The 16,124-nt window shown below is 46.4% G+C and overlaps 1 protein-coding gene across 1 annotated transcript in view; it reads left to right on the top strand.

The window, feature by feature from the left end:
• The window catches only part of LOC140212215 (disintegrin and metalloproteinase domain-containing protein 8-like), a 69,292-nt gene that overhangs the window by 16,977 nt on the left and 36,191 nt on the right, over positions 1-16,124 (top strand). Inside the window, exons 6-11 of the mRNA XM_072282931.1 lie at positions 1,746-1,926; positions 2,541-2,606; positions 5,190-5,261; positions 6,301-6,470; positions 10,351-10,432; positions 13,743-13,891. Coding sequence (XP_072139032.1) covers positions 1,746-1,926; positions 2,541-2,606; positions 5,190-5,261; positions 6,301-6,470; positions 10,351-10,432; positions 13,743-13,891 — 720 coding nt within the window. The remainder of the gene's footprint in view (positions 1-1,745; positions 1,927-2,540; positions 2,607-5,189; positions 5,262-6,300; positions 6,471-10,350; positions 10,433-13,742; positions 13,892-16,124) is intronic.

Raw genomic sequence — 16,124 nt, forward strand, 5'->3', positions numbered from 1 at the left:
AGACTGATCCTCCCCGTTGACGATTGTACAGACTGACCCTCCCCATTGCCGATTGTACAGACTGACCCTCCCCGTCAATGCCTGTACAGACTGACCCTCCCCGTCGACGCCTGTACAGACCCTCCCCATCGACGATTGTACAGACTGACCCTCCCATCGATGCCTGTACAGACTGACCCTCCCCTCGACGCCTGTACAGACTGACCCACCCCGTCGACGCCTGTACAGACTGACCCTCCCGTTGACGCCTGTACAGACTGACCCTCCCATCGACGATTGTACAGACTGACCCTCCCCGTCGACGATTGTACAGACTGACCCTCCCCGTTGCCGATTGTACAGACTGACCCTCCCCGTCGACGCCTGTACAGACTGATCCTCCCCGTTGACGATTGTACAGACTGACCCTCCCCATTGCCGATTGTACAGACTGATCCTCCCCGTCAATGCCTGTACAGACTGACCCTCCCCGTCGACGATTGTACAGACTGACCCTCCCCTTCGACGACTGTACAGACTGGCCCTTCCCGTCAACGACTGTACAGTCTGACCCTTCCCATCGACGCCTGTACAGACTGACCCTCCCCATCGACGATTGTACAGACTGACCCTCCCCATCGACGACTGTACAGACTGACCCTCCCCGTCGATGCCTGTACAGACCCTCCCCGTCGACGATTGTACAGACTGACCCTCCCCATCGACGCCTGTACAGACTGACCCTCCCGTCGACGCCTGTACAGACTGACCCTCCCCGTTGCCGATTGTACAGACTGACCCTCCCCGTCGACGCCTGTACAGACTGATCCTCCCCGTTGACGATTGTACAGACTGACCCTCCCCATTGCCGATTGTACAGACTGACCCTCCCCGTCAATGCCTGTACAGACTGACCCTCCCCGTCGACGATTGTACAGACTGACCCTCCCCTTCGACGACTGTACAGACTGGCCCTTCCCGTCAACGACTGTACAGTCTGACCCTTCCCGTCGACGCCTGTACAGACTGACCCTCCCCGTCGACGATTGTACAGACTGACCCTCCCGTCGACGCCTGTACAGACTGACCCTCCCCATCGACGATTGTACAGACTAACCCTCCCGTCGACGCCTGTACAGACTGACCCTCCCCTCGCCGATTGTACAGACTGACCCTCCCCGTCGACGACTGTACAGACCCTCCCCGTCGACGATTGTACAGACTGACCCTCCCATCGACGCCTGTACAGACTGACCCTCCCCTCGACGCCTGTACAGACTGACCCACCCCGTCGACGCCTGTACAGACTGACCCTCCCGTCGACACCTGTACAGACTGACCCTCCCATCGACGATTGTACAGACTGACCCTCCCCATCGACGCCTGTACACTGACCCTCCCCTCGCCGATTGTACAGACTGACCCTCCCCGTCGACGCCTGTACAGACTGACCCTCCCCTCGACGATTGTACAGACTGACCCTCCCCGTCGATGACTGTACAGACTGACCCTCCCCGTTGACAATTGTACAGACTGACCCTCCCCGTCGACGACTGTACAGACTGACCCTCCTCGTCGACGACTGTACAGACTGACCCTCCCCATTGACGATTCTACGGACTGACCCTCCCCGTCGACGATTGTACAGACTGATCCTCCCCGTCGACGCCTGTACAGACTGGTCCTCCCTGTCAGTGGCTGTGGAAGTTCAGGTTTAGATAACCACTGCAGATGGATTGTTGACACTGCTTTCTGTTGATCTGAAGGGGGATACTCACAATCGGGACCATGGTCTACCTGATCGAGCCACTGGACGAACCTGGGACTGAGGAGCACGCGGTTTACCGGCAGGAGCACTTGAGGGTAAAGCGTGGCTCCTGCTCACAGAACTTCACGCTGTACGACGATGGACCCAAGGTGGCAGCTCTTTACCAGCCGCCCAGCAGGGTACTTCCCAGCTTTGAATTTACACAATCTCTTCATTATTCATTCATTCAACCCTTCAGTTCCAGTTGCCTCATTACAGGGAGGATGTGGACGCTTTAGAGAGGGTGCAGAGGAGATTCACCCAGATTAGACAGCGTTTCTAATGAGGAGAGGTTGAGCAAGCTGGGACGTTTCTCTTTGGAGCGAAGGAGGATGGGAGGCAGAGACAGTGAATAGCTCGCATCTTTGACCCCAGGTGGAAATGACTCATACAAGGGAGCAGAATTTAAGGTGATTGAATGAAAGTATGGGGCAGGGGTGGGAGAATATCAAAGAAAGTTTTTTTTTTACAGACAGTGGTAGATGCATGCAACACCCTGCTATGGTTGGTGATAGAGGCAGATATGTTAGCGGCATTTAAAGACTCTTAGAAAGCCAGATGGATGATAGAGAAATGGAGGAGTGTGTGGGAGGGACACTAAAGGTTGATCTTAGAACAGGTTAAAAGGTCGACACACTGTAGGCCGAAGGATCTGTACTGTGCTGTACTCTTGCATATTCTGTGATATTTTTACAGCCACTATAAATACTAAAGTTATTTTTACTTTTAAAATGTCTATTCCTCTCATTTTCAGAGATCAATGCATCTTTCACACAACACCAGATATGTGGAACTCTTCCTGGTAGTGGACAATACTGAGGTAAACGACTGCACAATTTCCACGTGGTCTTGAACTTTGCAAGATCTATAATACCTGATCTCAAATTTATGGATGTCCAAAGGCCAGAGGAAAAACCTGGCAAATGATGAAAGCCCAAGTGAAAATTCCAGAGAAACTTGTCAAGTCGGGCAGCCTCCTTGGGGAGAGAGAAGTGTTGGTAGTTCAGGTCTGGCATCTCATCAGAACCTTTAAAATCTTTTTAAAAAAGCACTCAACATTTTCTGAATTTCAGCAGAAATGGTAACACGTCTCTCAGGCGTTCCCAGAACTGCTGAGTATTTTGAGCATTTAGAACATGGACCAGAATAGTGCAGGAACAGGCCCTTTGACCCATAATGTTGTGCAGAACTAATTAAACTAGTAACTAAATGTGTAACTAAATGAATCCCTTCTGCCTACACGATTTCCACATCCCTCATTCTCTGTGCAGTTATGTGCCTAAGAAGCTCTTGAACATCTCTATCACACCACCCCTGGCAGTACATTCCAGGCACCCAGCACTATCTGTGCAGGAAACTTTCCTCAACATCGCCTTTGAAATGACACACATCCTTCCCCTCTCAACTTAAATGTATACCCTCCAGCGCTGGAAGAAGAAATGGCTGGCTACACCATCTCATAATCTTATAAACTTCCAATCTGATCCATTTCTGTCTTCTTTTCAATCACTGTCCTGCCTGATCCTGAGTGGCTTCTCATGGTGAATTTCTACAGATCTCACCTGGCAGCAGTGCATTGAGTTGCTAAATCTGTTTATAATCTCAGGCAGGAGTTACAAATTTAACAAATTTCACCACAAAATTAAATCTGATTCTGACTCTGACTTCCAGGCATCTGAGGCACTTGTAATCACTTTCTGTCCAAGCTTCCTCGTTGTCCCGCATTGTGTAAAAGGTTTTGTCACGGCACGGTTGATATTATATAGAGTCATAGAGCATTACAGCACAGAAACAGGCCCTTCAGCCCATCGAGTCCATGCTGAACTGTTATTTTGACTCTGTGGTAATAAATGAAGTTATTAGCAATCTGGGTAGCAGGGTGGAGATGTGTCTTTGCTAAAGGAGGTGTAAACTCCTTCCCTCTGCTAGCCTACAGGTCACCCTTGGGCGAGGTGTAGCACCTGCTTAGCCCCCTCCACCGATCAGGGTCACGTGAAGCCGTGGAGCAGGTGGTGGATGGTCGAATGAACAGCTGCTGCATATCACAAGTCCTGGTTATACTACCACTGGTTATACTACCTCTTCAGAGACAATCTCTGAAGAGTATTGATAATGGCTGGGGTCACCCATTTTGTAAAGACACCGCCCAGAAGAAGGCAATGGCAAACCACTTCTGTAGAAACATATGCCAAGAACGATCACGGCCAAAGACCATGATCACCCACGTCACATGACACGGCACATAATGATGATGATTGGCTGTTTATAGTCCCGTGTACTGAGATATTCACATGTCATTCTATACATAAGTACATTAGTGTATGGTAGTGAGCCTTTCCACCCATTACCCTCCTCGTGGAGAGAATCTGCCAGATTTCCCCTCTCTAGCCTATATGTAAATCCAGACCAGCCAATAAAGGATTCAAAATACAACATTCTTATTCCGTCTGTGAGCTCCCACAAACTCAAAGGATTCCATTCAACATCAGCAGGTGCTGTGGTCTATTAAACACTGCCCATTTCACAGAAGGGAGGTTATTGAATTCATTGTGAGTGCTTCTCTGGTCATCCCACTCCTGGAGGAATGTGATTCCGCTGCAGAGCGCAGAGGAGATTACCGGGAAGTTGTTGGATTTAGTTATGGGGAGCGATCGGGAGGAAGTTGAGGAGGGCCTGATAGGGGTATTTAAAATTGTTAGATGCATAGATAGTACACATGGAATCAAAAACAAGAGGGCAGGCACTTAAGGTGAGAGGAAGGATACTGAAAAGGGATGTGAGGAGACAGTTTTTTTTACACAGAGAGTGGTCGATATCAAAACTCACTGCCAGAGGACATTCAAAGTAAATTTACTTTGTATTATCTAAGTACATATATGTTGCCATATGCTGCCTTGAGATTCATTTCCTGTGAGCACTTACAGGAAAATAAAGAAGTAAAATAGAATTTATGAAAAATTATAAATATACAAAGACTGACAAACACCAATAGGCAAACGGAAACAAGTTGCAAATAAAAATAATCCTGAGAACACGAGCTGTGAAGAGTCCTCAAAAGTGAATCTATAGGTTATAACATCAGTCTGGAGTTGTGGTGAGTGAAGTTATCCACGTCGGTTCAGGAGCTTAATGGTTGTAGGACACAAACCATTCCAGAACGGACACTTAAATGGCAAGGCATCGGACGATATGGTCCTAATACAGGATTAGTGTAAATGGGCTGAAAGGTCAACATGGATATGTTGGGCTGAAGGGCCTGTTTCTGTGCTGCCCCAGTCTGTGATTGTTCATGAAGGTACAGGCACTGGGACATGAGCATCAAGGTGAACATTACTGTTCACTGCCTTCCTGCTTGGCTTGGATTTGGTCCATGGTGTTAATAGTGTGACCTTTTCCATTTCAGTATCGAAAATTCAACCGAGACATTCTAACCATACGGCACCGAATGATGGAAATAGTGAATCACGTGGACAAGGTAATGGTTATTTTATCTTACAGCTAAATGATAAAATTGCACATTGTGAATGTCTGAAATATAACCGGAAACCCTTGGAAATGTGCAGATGCAGTGGGGAGGGATACCCTACGACAGTCCTTGGTGGTGTACAGCAGGGCTCACCACCTGGGAAGGCTACCTCCACCCAACACATTTCCACAGCTGGTAAGAGTTTCCTCTGGCCACGTGGTCATCTGGTTCGTCCACCTCGAGCACTTGATGACTATCCCATTGTGCACCAGGCTGAAATCATCCGATTGAATTTCACAAAAGATCCCCAATCCCAAACATTCCTTTCCTCCTCACAGATATATTTGTTACAGCTTTACTTTCAATAAAGTATCCATTTAAAATTGATATTTAAATCTGCAAAAGCACATGGTTGTCCATGGCACATTGTAAACACAGGAGTTTCTGCAGATGTTGGAAATCTTGAGCAACACACACTAAACACTGGAAGAACAGGAAGTATCTATGGAGGGAGATAAATAGTTAACGTATTGGGCTGAGACCCTTCATTATTGACTCCTTATTCCCCTCCATAGATGCTTCCTGACCTACTGAGCTCCTCCAGTGTCTTGTGTGTGTTTCTCAGTTATCCATGGTCAGGTTTTGCTTTCTGTTGAGACAATGTCCAGACTCCTGTTCTCTCTGTATTGAGAACCTGATGGTGAATCTTCCCCTGAATGTTCCTTTAGTTGGAAGAGTTTGATGATTCATGCTGGGGCATTTTCCATTGATTCAGCTCTAGTCTAACGTGGCCAGCCTCTCTCAGGAGCTGATGATGGCTGGTCCAGGAAAAGGCTTCACTCCTCCAGACAAAGATCGACTGTTGGAGAGGGAACATGCAATGGAGCATTAGTAACTTTTTGCCCCTGTTTTAGCTTTTCAAATTTTAACAGAAGTCTAACGGAAGGGCAAATTTTATTTTTTAACATTTTTCATGCTTATGTCAGTAAATTGTGTGGCTCTCGTAATCCCTCCATTGTCAGTTTGTTCACTTTTTTCTTTATCTTAGTTGTACAGGTCTCTCAATATCCGCGTGGCTTTGGTAGGTTTGGAAGTGTGGACCCATTCGGACAAAATCGTGGTCAGTCCCAATCCTGACACCACACTGGATAACTTCTTGATATGGCGGGGGAAGGAGTTGATACCAAAAAAGAGACACGATAATGCACAGTTGGTCACGTACGTACTCGCACGAGGCAGCAGAACTTGGAAAGCTGCTGTTGTTAATTTGAAATCAAAGTCTCTATGTTTGTGGACCTCTGCCCTGGGGAACGTCTATGTTTCTCTGATATAAAAGTTGTTCATTTTTATTTAATTTACATAAAGATGGAATTCCAGGGATTCATCAAACAATTGGTTGTGCTAATCATTGTGATTTAGATGAATCAAAGTTCTAACTATTCAGGCAAAAAGTTGTAGTTCATAGCTTGTGCGGGTGCTGTTTGGTGTGTTCTAGGGAAGATAACATACTCATTAGCTATTTCAACAATGAACCTGCACCATTATTATGTCAGATTCCCCACCCCTCCTGACATCAAGAGGGTGTTGGCCTCTAGGTCCATTTCCACAGTGAATGTGGGAACGAGATCTGGATTACAGCCACAGGGGGAAGAGAGTTTGGCTTCCCACTAGCTTTGGCTTCCTTGTATGCCCTCTCTTCTGCTTTTACTTTGGGTCTGACTTCATTTGTCAGCCACGGTAGTGTCCTTCCAATCGAAAATTTCTTCTTATTTGGAATATATCTGTCTTGCTTTTCCCTCATTTTTTCACAGAAACTCCAGCCATTGCTGCTCTGCTGTCCTTCCTACTAGTGTCTCTTTCCAGTCAACCTTGGCCAGTTCCCCTCTCATGCCAATGTAATTTCCTTTATTCCACTGAAATGCTGACACATTGGAATTTAGTTTCTGCTTCTCAAATTTCAAAGTGAACTCGATCATATTGTGATCACTGTTCCTTAAGGGTTCTTTAACCTTAAGCTCTCTTATCACCTTCGGATCATTGCACAACACCCAATCCAGCACAGCCAATGCCCTACTGGGCTCAACAACAAGCTGTTCTAAAAACCAATCCACTAGACATTCTACAGATTCTCTCTCTTGAGGTCCAGTACTAGCCTGGTTTTCCCAATCCACTTTCATGTTAAAATCCCCAATGATTATCATGACATTGCCCTTCTGACACGCCTTTTCTATCTCCTGTTGTAACTTGTAATCCACATCCCGGCTGCTGTTTGGAGGCCTGAATACAACTGCCATCAGGGTCCCTTTACCCTTGTCATTTCTTAACTCAACCCATAGAGACCCTACACCTTCCGGTCTTATGTCATCCCTTTCTAATGATTTAATATTATTTCTTATACACAGGGTCACACCACCCCCTCTGCCTACCAAACTATCTTTCCGATACACCATATATCCTTGGACATTCAGCTCCCAATGGCAGCCATCAGGCAATTATAGACCAGTTAGTCTGACATCAGTGGTGGGGAAGATGCTGGAGTCAATTATAAAAGATGTAATAGCGGCACATTTGGATAGCAGTAACAGGATCGGTCCGAGTCAGCGTGGATTTACGAAGGGGAAATCATGCTTGACTAATCTTCTGGAATTTTTTGAGAATGTAACTATGAAAATGGACATGGGAAAGCCAGTGGATGTAGTGTACCTGGACTTTCAGAAAGCCTTTGATAAGGTCCCACATAGGAGGTTAGCGTGCAAAATTAGAGCACATGGTATTGGGGGTAGGGTACTGACATGGACAGAAAATTGGTTGGCAGACAGGAAACAAAGAGTAGGGATTAACGGGTCCCTTTCAGAATGGCAGGCGGTGACCAGTGGGGTACAACAAGGCTCGGTGCTGGGACCGCAGCTATTTACAATATAGATTAATGATTTAGATGAAGAGATTAAAAGTAACATTAGCATATTTGCAGATGACATAAAGCTGGGTGGCAGTGTGAAATGTGAGGAGGATGTTATGAGAATGCAGGGTGACTTGGACAGGTTGGGTGAGTGGGCAGATGCATGGCAGATGCAGTTTAATGTGGATAAATGTGAGGTTATCCACTTTGTTGGCAAGAACAGGAAGGCAGATTACTATCTGAATGGTGTCAAGTTAGGAAAAGGGGAAGTACAACGAGATCTAGGTGTCCTTGTTCATCAGTCACTGAAAGTAAGCATGCAGGTACAGCAGGCAGTGAAGAAAGCTAATGGCATGCTGGCCTTTGTAACAAGGGGAGTTGAGTATAGGAGCAAAGAGGTCCTTCTGCAGTTGTACAGGGCCCTGGTGAGACCACACCTGGAATATTGTGTACAGTTTTGGTCTCCAAATTTGAGGAAGGACGTTCTAGCTATTAAGGGAGTGCAGCGTAGGTTCACGAGGTTAATTCCCGGGATGGTAGGACTGTCATATGTTGAAAGATTGGAGCGACTGGGCTTGTATACACTGGAATTTAGAAGGATGAGAGGGGATCTGATTGAAACATATAAGATTATTAAGGGATTGGACACACTAGAGGCAGGAAACGTGTTCCCGATGTTGGGGGAGTCCAGAAGCAAAGGCCACAGTTTAAGAATAAGGGATAGACAATTTAGAACGGAGTTGAGGAAAAAATTTTTCACATGGAGGGTTGTGGTTCTGTGGAATGCTCTGCCTCAGAAGGCAGTGGAGGCCAATTCTGTGGATTCTTTCAAAAAAGAGTTAGATAGAGCTCTTAAACATAGCAGAGTGAGGGGATATGGGGAGAAGGCAGGAAAAGGGTACTGATTGTGGATGATCAGCCATGATTGCAGTGAATGGTGGTGCTGGCTCGAAGGGCTGAATGGCCTACTCCTGCACCTATTGTCTATTGTCCATCCTTTAGCCAAGTTTCAGAGATGGCCACAACGTCATATTTGCCAACCTGTAGCTGAATTTCAAGATTGTCTATTTTATTTATGCTGCATGCATTCAACTCTAACACTTTCAGTCCAGTATTTGTTGCTTTCTGTTTTAACTGCACCATGCCTCTATTGCTCTGTTATTCATGCCACTGGCTGTGATTAAGCCTCATCTCCTGCCTGTCCTTTCTATCATCTCTGTTGCACAACATCTTTGATTTATTTCCATTTTCCCCTTCTTCAGCTCTATCACTCTGGTTCCCATCCCCCTGCCAAATTAGTTTAAACCCTCCCTAATAGCTCTATTAAACCTGCCTGCTAGGATATCAGACCCCTTTGGGTTCAGGTGTAACCCATCCTTTTTGTACAAGTCATACCTCCCCCAGAAGAGGCCCCAATGATCCAGAAACCCGAAGCACTGCTCCCTACACCAGTCTCTCAGCCACACATTAATATGACTGATCATGCTATTCTTGTGCTTGTTAGCACGTGGCACAGGCAGCAATCCTGTGATTACTACCCTAGAGGTCCTGCTTTTCAGCTTCCTACCCAACTCCCGGATTTCTCTCTTCAGGACCTCCTCCCTTTTTCTAGCTATGTCACTGGTACCAATGTGTATCAAGACTTCTGGCTATTCTCCCTCTCCCTTCAGAAAACTCTGCACCTGATCCGAGACATCCCATACCCTGGCATCTGGGAGGGAACACACCATGCGGGTATCTCTGTCAGGCTAACAGAACCTCCTGTCTGTTCCTCTCACTATGGAATGCCCTATGACTACCGGAATCCTCATCTTCTTCTCTCCCTTCTGCACCACAGAACCAGGTTCAGTGTCAGAGACCTGATCACTATGGCCATTCTCTGTCAGGTCACCCCCCTCAACAGCATCCAAAGCGAGATAACGATTACTGAGGGGAATGGCCACAGGGGTGCTCTGTACTATCTGAGTTCTTCCCTTCCCTTCCCTGACAGTCACCCACTTATCTAACTCCTGCAGCCTCCGGGTGACTAACATAGGATTCTGCTCTGGACCGCTAAATAACTAGACTGCCAGTGGGCTTGGTGAGATATGATTGTGGTTTTGGTTAGTGAATTACTCAACACAAAACAACCTTCAATGTTTGTATCTCTATATTTGCAAATACCGTTCTGTACCTAAAATGAACCACTTATCTTTCCAGCGGCCGAAGCTTCGATGGAACAACGGTTGGATTGGCGACGAAATCTGCCATGTGTTCCTATCAATCCGGTGGAGTGAACGAGGTATGTTATCCTTGCTGGAATGTCCAGTGTTCCCATTGCACGTCCAGTTCCTTTGCCCAGACCCTGAATTGGGTTTAATATCACTGGCATATGTCGTGAAATTTGTTGTTTTGCAGCAGCAGTACACCGCAATACATATAATAAAAACCTACAAATTACAATATGTAAATATCTGAATATATAATTAAATTAAATGGTGCAAGAACAGAGCAAAAAAAAACTAGTCGGGTAGTGTACTTGGGTTCATTGTCCATTCAGAAATCTGATGGTGGGTAGGAAGCTGTTCCGAAAGCATTGAGTGTGTGTCTTCAGACTCCTGTACCTCCTCCTTGATGGTAGCAATGAGGAGGGGGTATGTCCTGGGTGATGGGGGTCCTCAATGATGGATGTTGCCTTCTTGAAACATCGCCTTTTGAAGCTGGCCTCGATACTGGGGTGACTGGTGTCTGTGATGGGACTGGTTGGGTTCACTGATCGATACTGGGGTGACTGGTGTCTGTGATGGGACTGGTTGAGTTCACTGATCGATACTGGGGTGACTGGTGTCCGTGATGGGACTGGTTGAGTTCACTGATCGATACTGGGGTGACTGGTGTCCGTGATGGGACTGGTTGAGTTCACTGATCGATACTGGGGTGACTGGTGTCCGTGATGGGACTGGTTGAGTTCACTGATCGATACTGGGGTGACTGGTGTCCGTGATGGGACTGGTTGGGTTCACTGATCGATACTGGGGTGACTGGTGTCCGTGATGGGACTGGTTGGGTTCACTGATCGATACTGGGGTGACTGGTGTCCGTGATGGGACTGGTTGGGTTCACTGATCGATACTGGGGTGACTGGTGTCCGTGATGGGACTGGTTGGGTTCACTGATCGATACTGGGGTGACTGGTGTCCGTGATGGGACTGGTTGGGTTCACTGATCGATACTGGGGTGACTGGTTGAGTTCACTGATCGATACTGGTTGAATTGCTTACTGTGTGATCAGTGATTTGGGGCTGGATGTGGAGTGGGGGTCACTGGACTCATCAGCAGGGTGTGAATGGTGATTTGTGCATGGTCAGCAGAAGCAGAGATAATGTTTGACAGGCCACTTCCCCCAGCCCCACATGCACATGTTAAGCTGTTTTGATGCCCCATTCGCATTATCTAGCGTATTTTCCCGTCATTTCATTCTGGACTCCAATTCAATTACGTATAAATAACAAAGAAATGGAGGAGGAGGAGAAGATGGAGGCGCGACGGCAGTGTGCGCGGCCTCTCCGGTGAATGATATCTGTAATCTGTCAAGTTGGGTACCGTGCACAATCCTGATTTGATGGAGACAGACGTGAGAGTACGGAGGAACATCTGGAGAAACTTCTGAAATGCCTGCTTCGCTGCCGCTGCTACTGTGTAGTAACCGGAATCTCCGGAGCTGAAGGCCTCGAATCCTTGGCTTTGTGTGTTTCAGCGGCCGGGGCGAGCTCGAAGGCACTCGGCAGAGGATGGCACTCGGAAAGCTGTATCGGAGGGGCTGGTCGGAAGCTCGAAGTTTTCGGACGGACGGACTCAGTGTCGGCTGTGGTCGGCTGCTTCCAAGGCATCGGCAGTCGTCGGTGCCTGGAGGTCTATGGCAGGGAGTTTCTCCTTTTTGCCGCCTACTATCAGGGACTTGGGAGTCGATCGACTCAGGACTTGAGACTTTTTTTTTTACCGTGCCCATGGTCTGTTCTTTATCAAATTATGGTATTGTTTTGCACTGCTGTAACTATATGTTATAATTATGTGGTTCTGTCAGTGTTAGTCTTTGGTTTGTCCTGTTTTCCGTGATTTCACTCTGGAGAAACATTGTGTCATTTCTTAATGCATGTATGCATTTCTAAATGACAATAAAAGAGGACTGAGTGTTCTCATAATCTAAAATATATATTTTAGTAACATTTCATTAAAACAACGGACTTATCTCGGTCCATTCAGAAAATCCTGTGGTCCCCAGTTTTGTGTTTTTTATTTATGGCCCCTGCAAAATCCAGTGGGGGTCTCCTGGGGGGGGGGGTGATAGGGCCCACGGTGAGAACTAGTGGTCTAAGTGACAGAGTGAACCTTTCGTGTAAATGAGAACATGTGGAAGTAATACTGTCAGACTCAGGTGGGGGCCTGTTATTCCCCCATCTTTTGTTACAACCCAGGAACAACAGCCGATTATCACAGGGTCATGATTGGGAATGAGCAGGTCACAATCATTGATCATATTCATGAATAAATAGAGTTTAACTTGTGAGGAATAAGTCCATTAATGGATCATGGTGAAATGCCTTAGGCTAGAGAGAACTTATGCACTTTGGTAGAAGAATAAAGATTTAGATTATTTTTTAAATGATTGAAAATTCAATAATCAAAGGTGTAAAGGGACTTGGGAATCCTCCTGCAGGATTCCTTAAAAGTTAATTTGCATGTAGAGTCGGTGGTGAGGAAGGCAAATGCAATGATAGCATTCATTTTGAGAGGACTAGAATACAAAGGCAAGGAGGTAACGCTGAGGCTTTATAAGGCCTCATTATATCCATGCCTTTGTAAGATCAGATCACAATTAAAGTATTGTGAGCAGTCTTGGGCCTCACATCTAAGAAAAGATGTGCTGGCATTGGAGAGGATCCAGAGGAAATTTTTATACAAGTTATTCCAGGAATGAAAAGATTAATGAATGAGGAGCATTTGATGGCTCTGGGCCTATATTCACTGGAGTTTAGAAGAATGGGGGGGGGGGGGATCTCATTGAATCCTATTGAATATTGAAAGGCCTAGACAGAGTAGACGTGGAAAGGATGTTTCCTATAATGGGGGAGTCTAGGACCAGAGGGCACAGCCTCAGAATAGAAGGACATCTCTTTAGAACAGAGGTGAGGAGGAATTTCTTTAGCCAGAGTGTGGTGATTCCGTGGAATTAGGTATATTTAAAGCTGAGATTGACAGCTTTATGATTAGACCAGGCACCAAGTGTTACAGGAGAAAGGAAGGGAATTGTGTTGAAGGGGTATCAGCCTTGATGGAGCAGAGTCAATACGTTGAACGGCTGCATTCTGCTCTTATGCCTTATGGAGGCTGGGGCTTGGAAGCTGCTGCCCCAGGACTGATTGAAGTAATTTGAGTAACTGGTTGGGTTTGTGAAGGAGAGAATAGTGAAGTCCCAACCTGGCTGGGCTGCAGGAGATTGGCTGGAGAGGCGAAATAGCAGGGGCTATTTGGGACAGGACTGTGACCTCCCTACAGTTCCTCATTACGTTGTATAATACTGGCAGTGCTGATCATTTATAAATTGCCCTCAGGACCACAACAGGAACCCGATTGGGCTGGCTTCAACGATTGCCCACGAGATGGGTCACAACCTCGGCATGTCTCACGATGAAGATTACAATACGGAATGTAGCTGTGTTACGAAGAATGATGGTGGCTGCATTATGGCAAAGAGGACAGGGTGAGACAGAGGTGGTGGTGGGCGGTGGAATAATCTATCTTTTAATTCTGTGTGGCGAGACGGTGAAACGTTTGATTTCCTTTGTGTTGTTAAGTAACAGGGCCCTCGGATGGTTCTGCTGGTTAAATGCAGAGAAACCCCAGAATGACTTCAAAGCCTGGTGTTCTGTGTAAACACTCTGGATCACAATCCAGTGTTCTGGGGAGACATCCATGGATACTGGGAGAGTAAGAGTTTGGCACGGACTAGAAGGGACAAGATGGCCTGTTTCCATGCTGTAATTGTTATATGGTTATACTGGGAGCGTGCTGCTGGACCTGGTGTTGTTGGGTCCTTGGAGGTCGAGAACGAGGCATAAAACTTTGTCGTACAGCCGTCTGATTAAGTCTTACAAAAACAAAAAAAGAGAGAACAGTCGTGGTCGTCTCATATTCACACCAGAATATGAGAGAGAACAACATTCCAGCGATAACAATTAACCTATAAAATAATCAGATTCAAGTGGCGCGACCCCTGCCGTAGAAAAACTGAGAAGGTTCTAGCAAATATAGAATCAGCTATACTACAATTACTAGAAAATGTACTGATACATATACAGGTGATTACATAAAAATATTATAAGCAAGCATAGGGAAGTTAAACTACAAGGCAATAGAAGCAAAATAACAATTCTACACCATTATCCAACGACAGGTTCACAGGCCAGAGCTTAGCTGATTTTTGAATTGCAGCATATTGAAGATTACTGTCATAGTGAAATTATTTTTGTTTACTGGGAGAAAGACATTGAGGAGAGACCTCAAATACGACACTGTGATGTAATACAGAACCCAATGCCAAGTCAGACACAGCAGCACCGTCAGCCCCTGCTTCCCTCACTGTTCAATTAGTAAAGGCATCCATTAGTCTTGCCAGACCATGGATCTGCACCTGGAAAGTCTTCACTCTCCAGGGTGCTGACCTGGGCAAGGTTGTATGGGAGACCAGCAGTTGCCCATGCTGCAAGTCTCCCCTCTCCACGACACCGATGTTGTCTAAAGGAAGGCATTAGGACCCATACAGCTTGGCACCGGCGTCTTCGCAGAGCAATGTGTGGTTCAGTGCCTTGCTCAAGGACACAACACGTTGCCTCGGATGGGGCTCGAACTCACGACCTTCAGGTCGCTAGTCCAGTGCCTTAACCACTTGGCCACGTGAATAACACTTTGGATATTTCAGTGGTTGTTTTCATCATAAAGCTTGAATGCACCATTGGGACGTCCCAAAACTGATAGCAACCCACACAAAGTTCGGGAGGAGCTCAGCAAGTCAGGCAGCATCTATGGAGGGCAGGGGAGAGAAGAAAAGCAGGGGAGAGAATAATGCTCTTGACCAAAAGGTTGACTCTTTGTTTCAGTCGACAGTCTGAGTGATTGTTGATTCCCCTCCATAGGTGCTGCCTGACTTACTGAGTTCCTCCAGCATTTTACACCATAAGACCATAAGATACACAGGATGAGCCATTTGGTCCATTTCATCATGGCTGATTATAACAAATGCCCTCTCAAACCCCATTCTCCTGCTTTCTCCCTGTAACATTTGACACCCTCACTGATCAAGAACCTATCAATCTCTGCTTTAAATATGCACAATGACCTGGCCTCCACAGCCATCTGTAGCTGTGAATTCCACAGATTCACCATCATCTGGCTAAATCAATCTCTCCTCAACTCTGTTCCAAAGGGACAGCCCTCCATTCTGAGGCTGTGCTCTTTGGTCCTAGATTCCCCCATTATAGGAAACATCCTCTCCATGTCCACTCTATCTAGGCCATTCAATATTCAATAGGTTTGAATGAGATCCCCCTCCTCATTCTTCTAAATTCCAGTGAGTACAGGCCTTGAGCACAGCCTCCTCACACGTTAATCACGTCATTCACGGGATCATTCCGTGAACCATTTTCTGTGTGCGTTGCAGCTTCTGCAGAACGTCTTGTGTTTGCAATCCACAGAACGCCTTTGAGGTGCAGTCACCGCTGTAGTGTAGGAAATGTGCACAGCAAGATCTCACAAGCATCAGTGGGATACCAACCATGTAACTTGGTATTGATAATAGAATTCCTATTGGCCACAACACCGTGGATCAATCACCTCCTCTCAGTAACTCAACTTTCCATCTGTTTGGGGTATACAATGAGCTTAGACTGTATTTGTACCTCTTCTTTCATAGCAACATAGAAAACCTACAGCACAAT

Source organism: Mobula birostris, chromosome 18, assembly GCF_030028105.1.
Source record: "Mobula birostris isolate sMobBir1 chromosome 18, sMobBir1.hap1, whole genome shotgun sequence".
Classification (NCBI taxonomy): Eukaryota; Metazoa; Chordata; class Chondrichthyes; order Myliobatiformes; family Myliobatidae; genus Mobula; species Mobula birostris.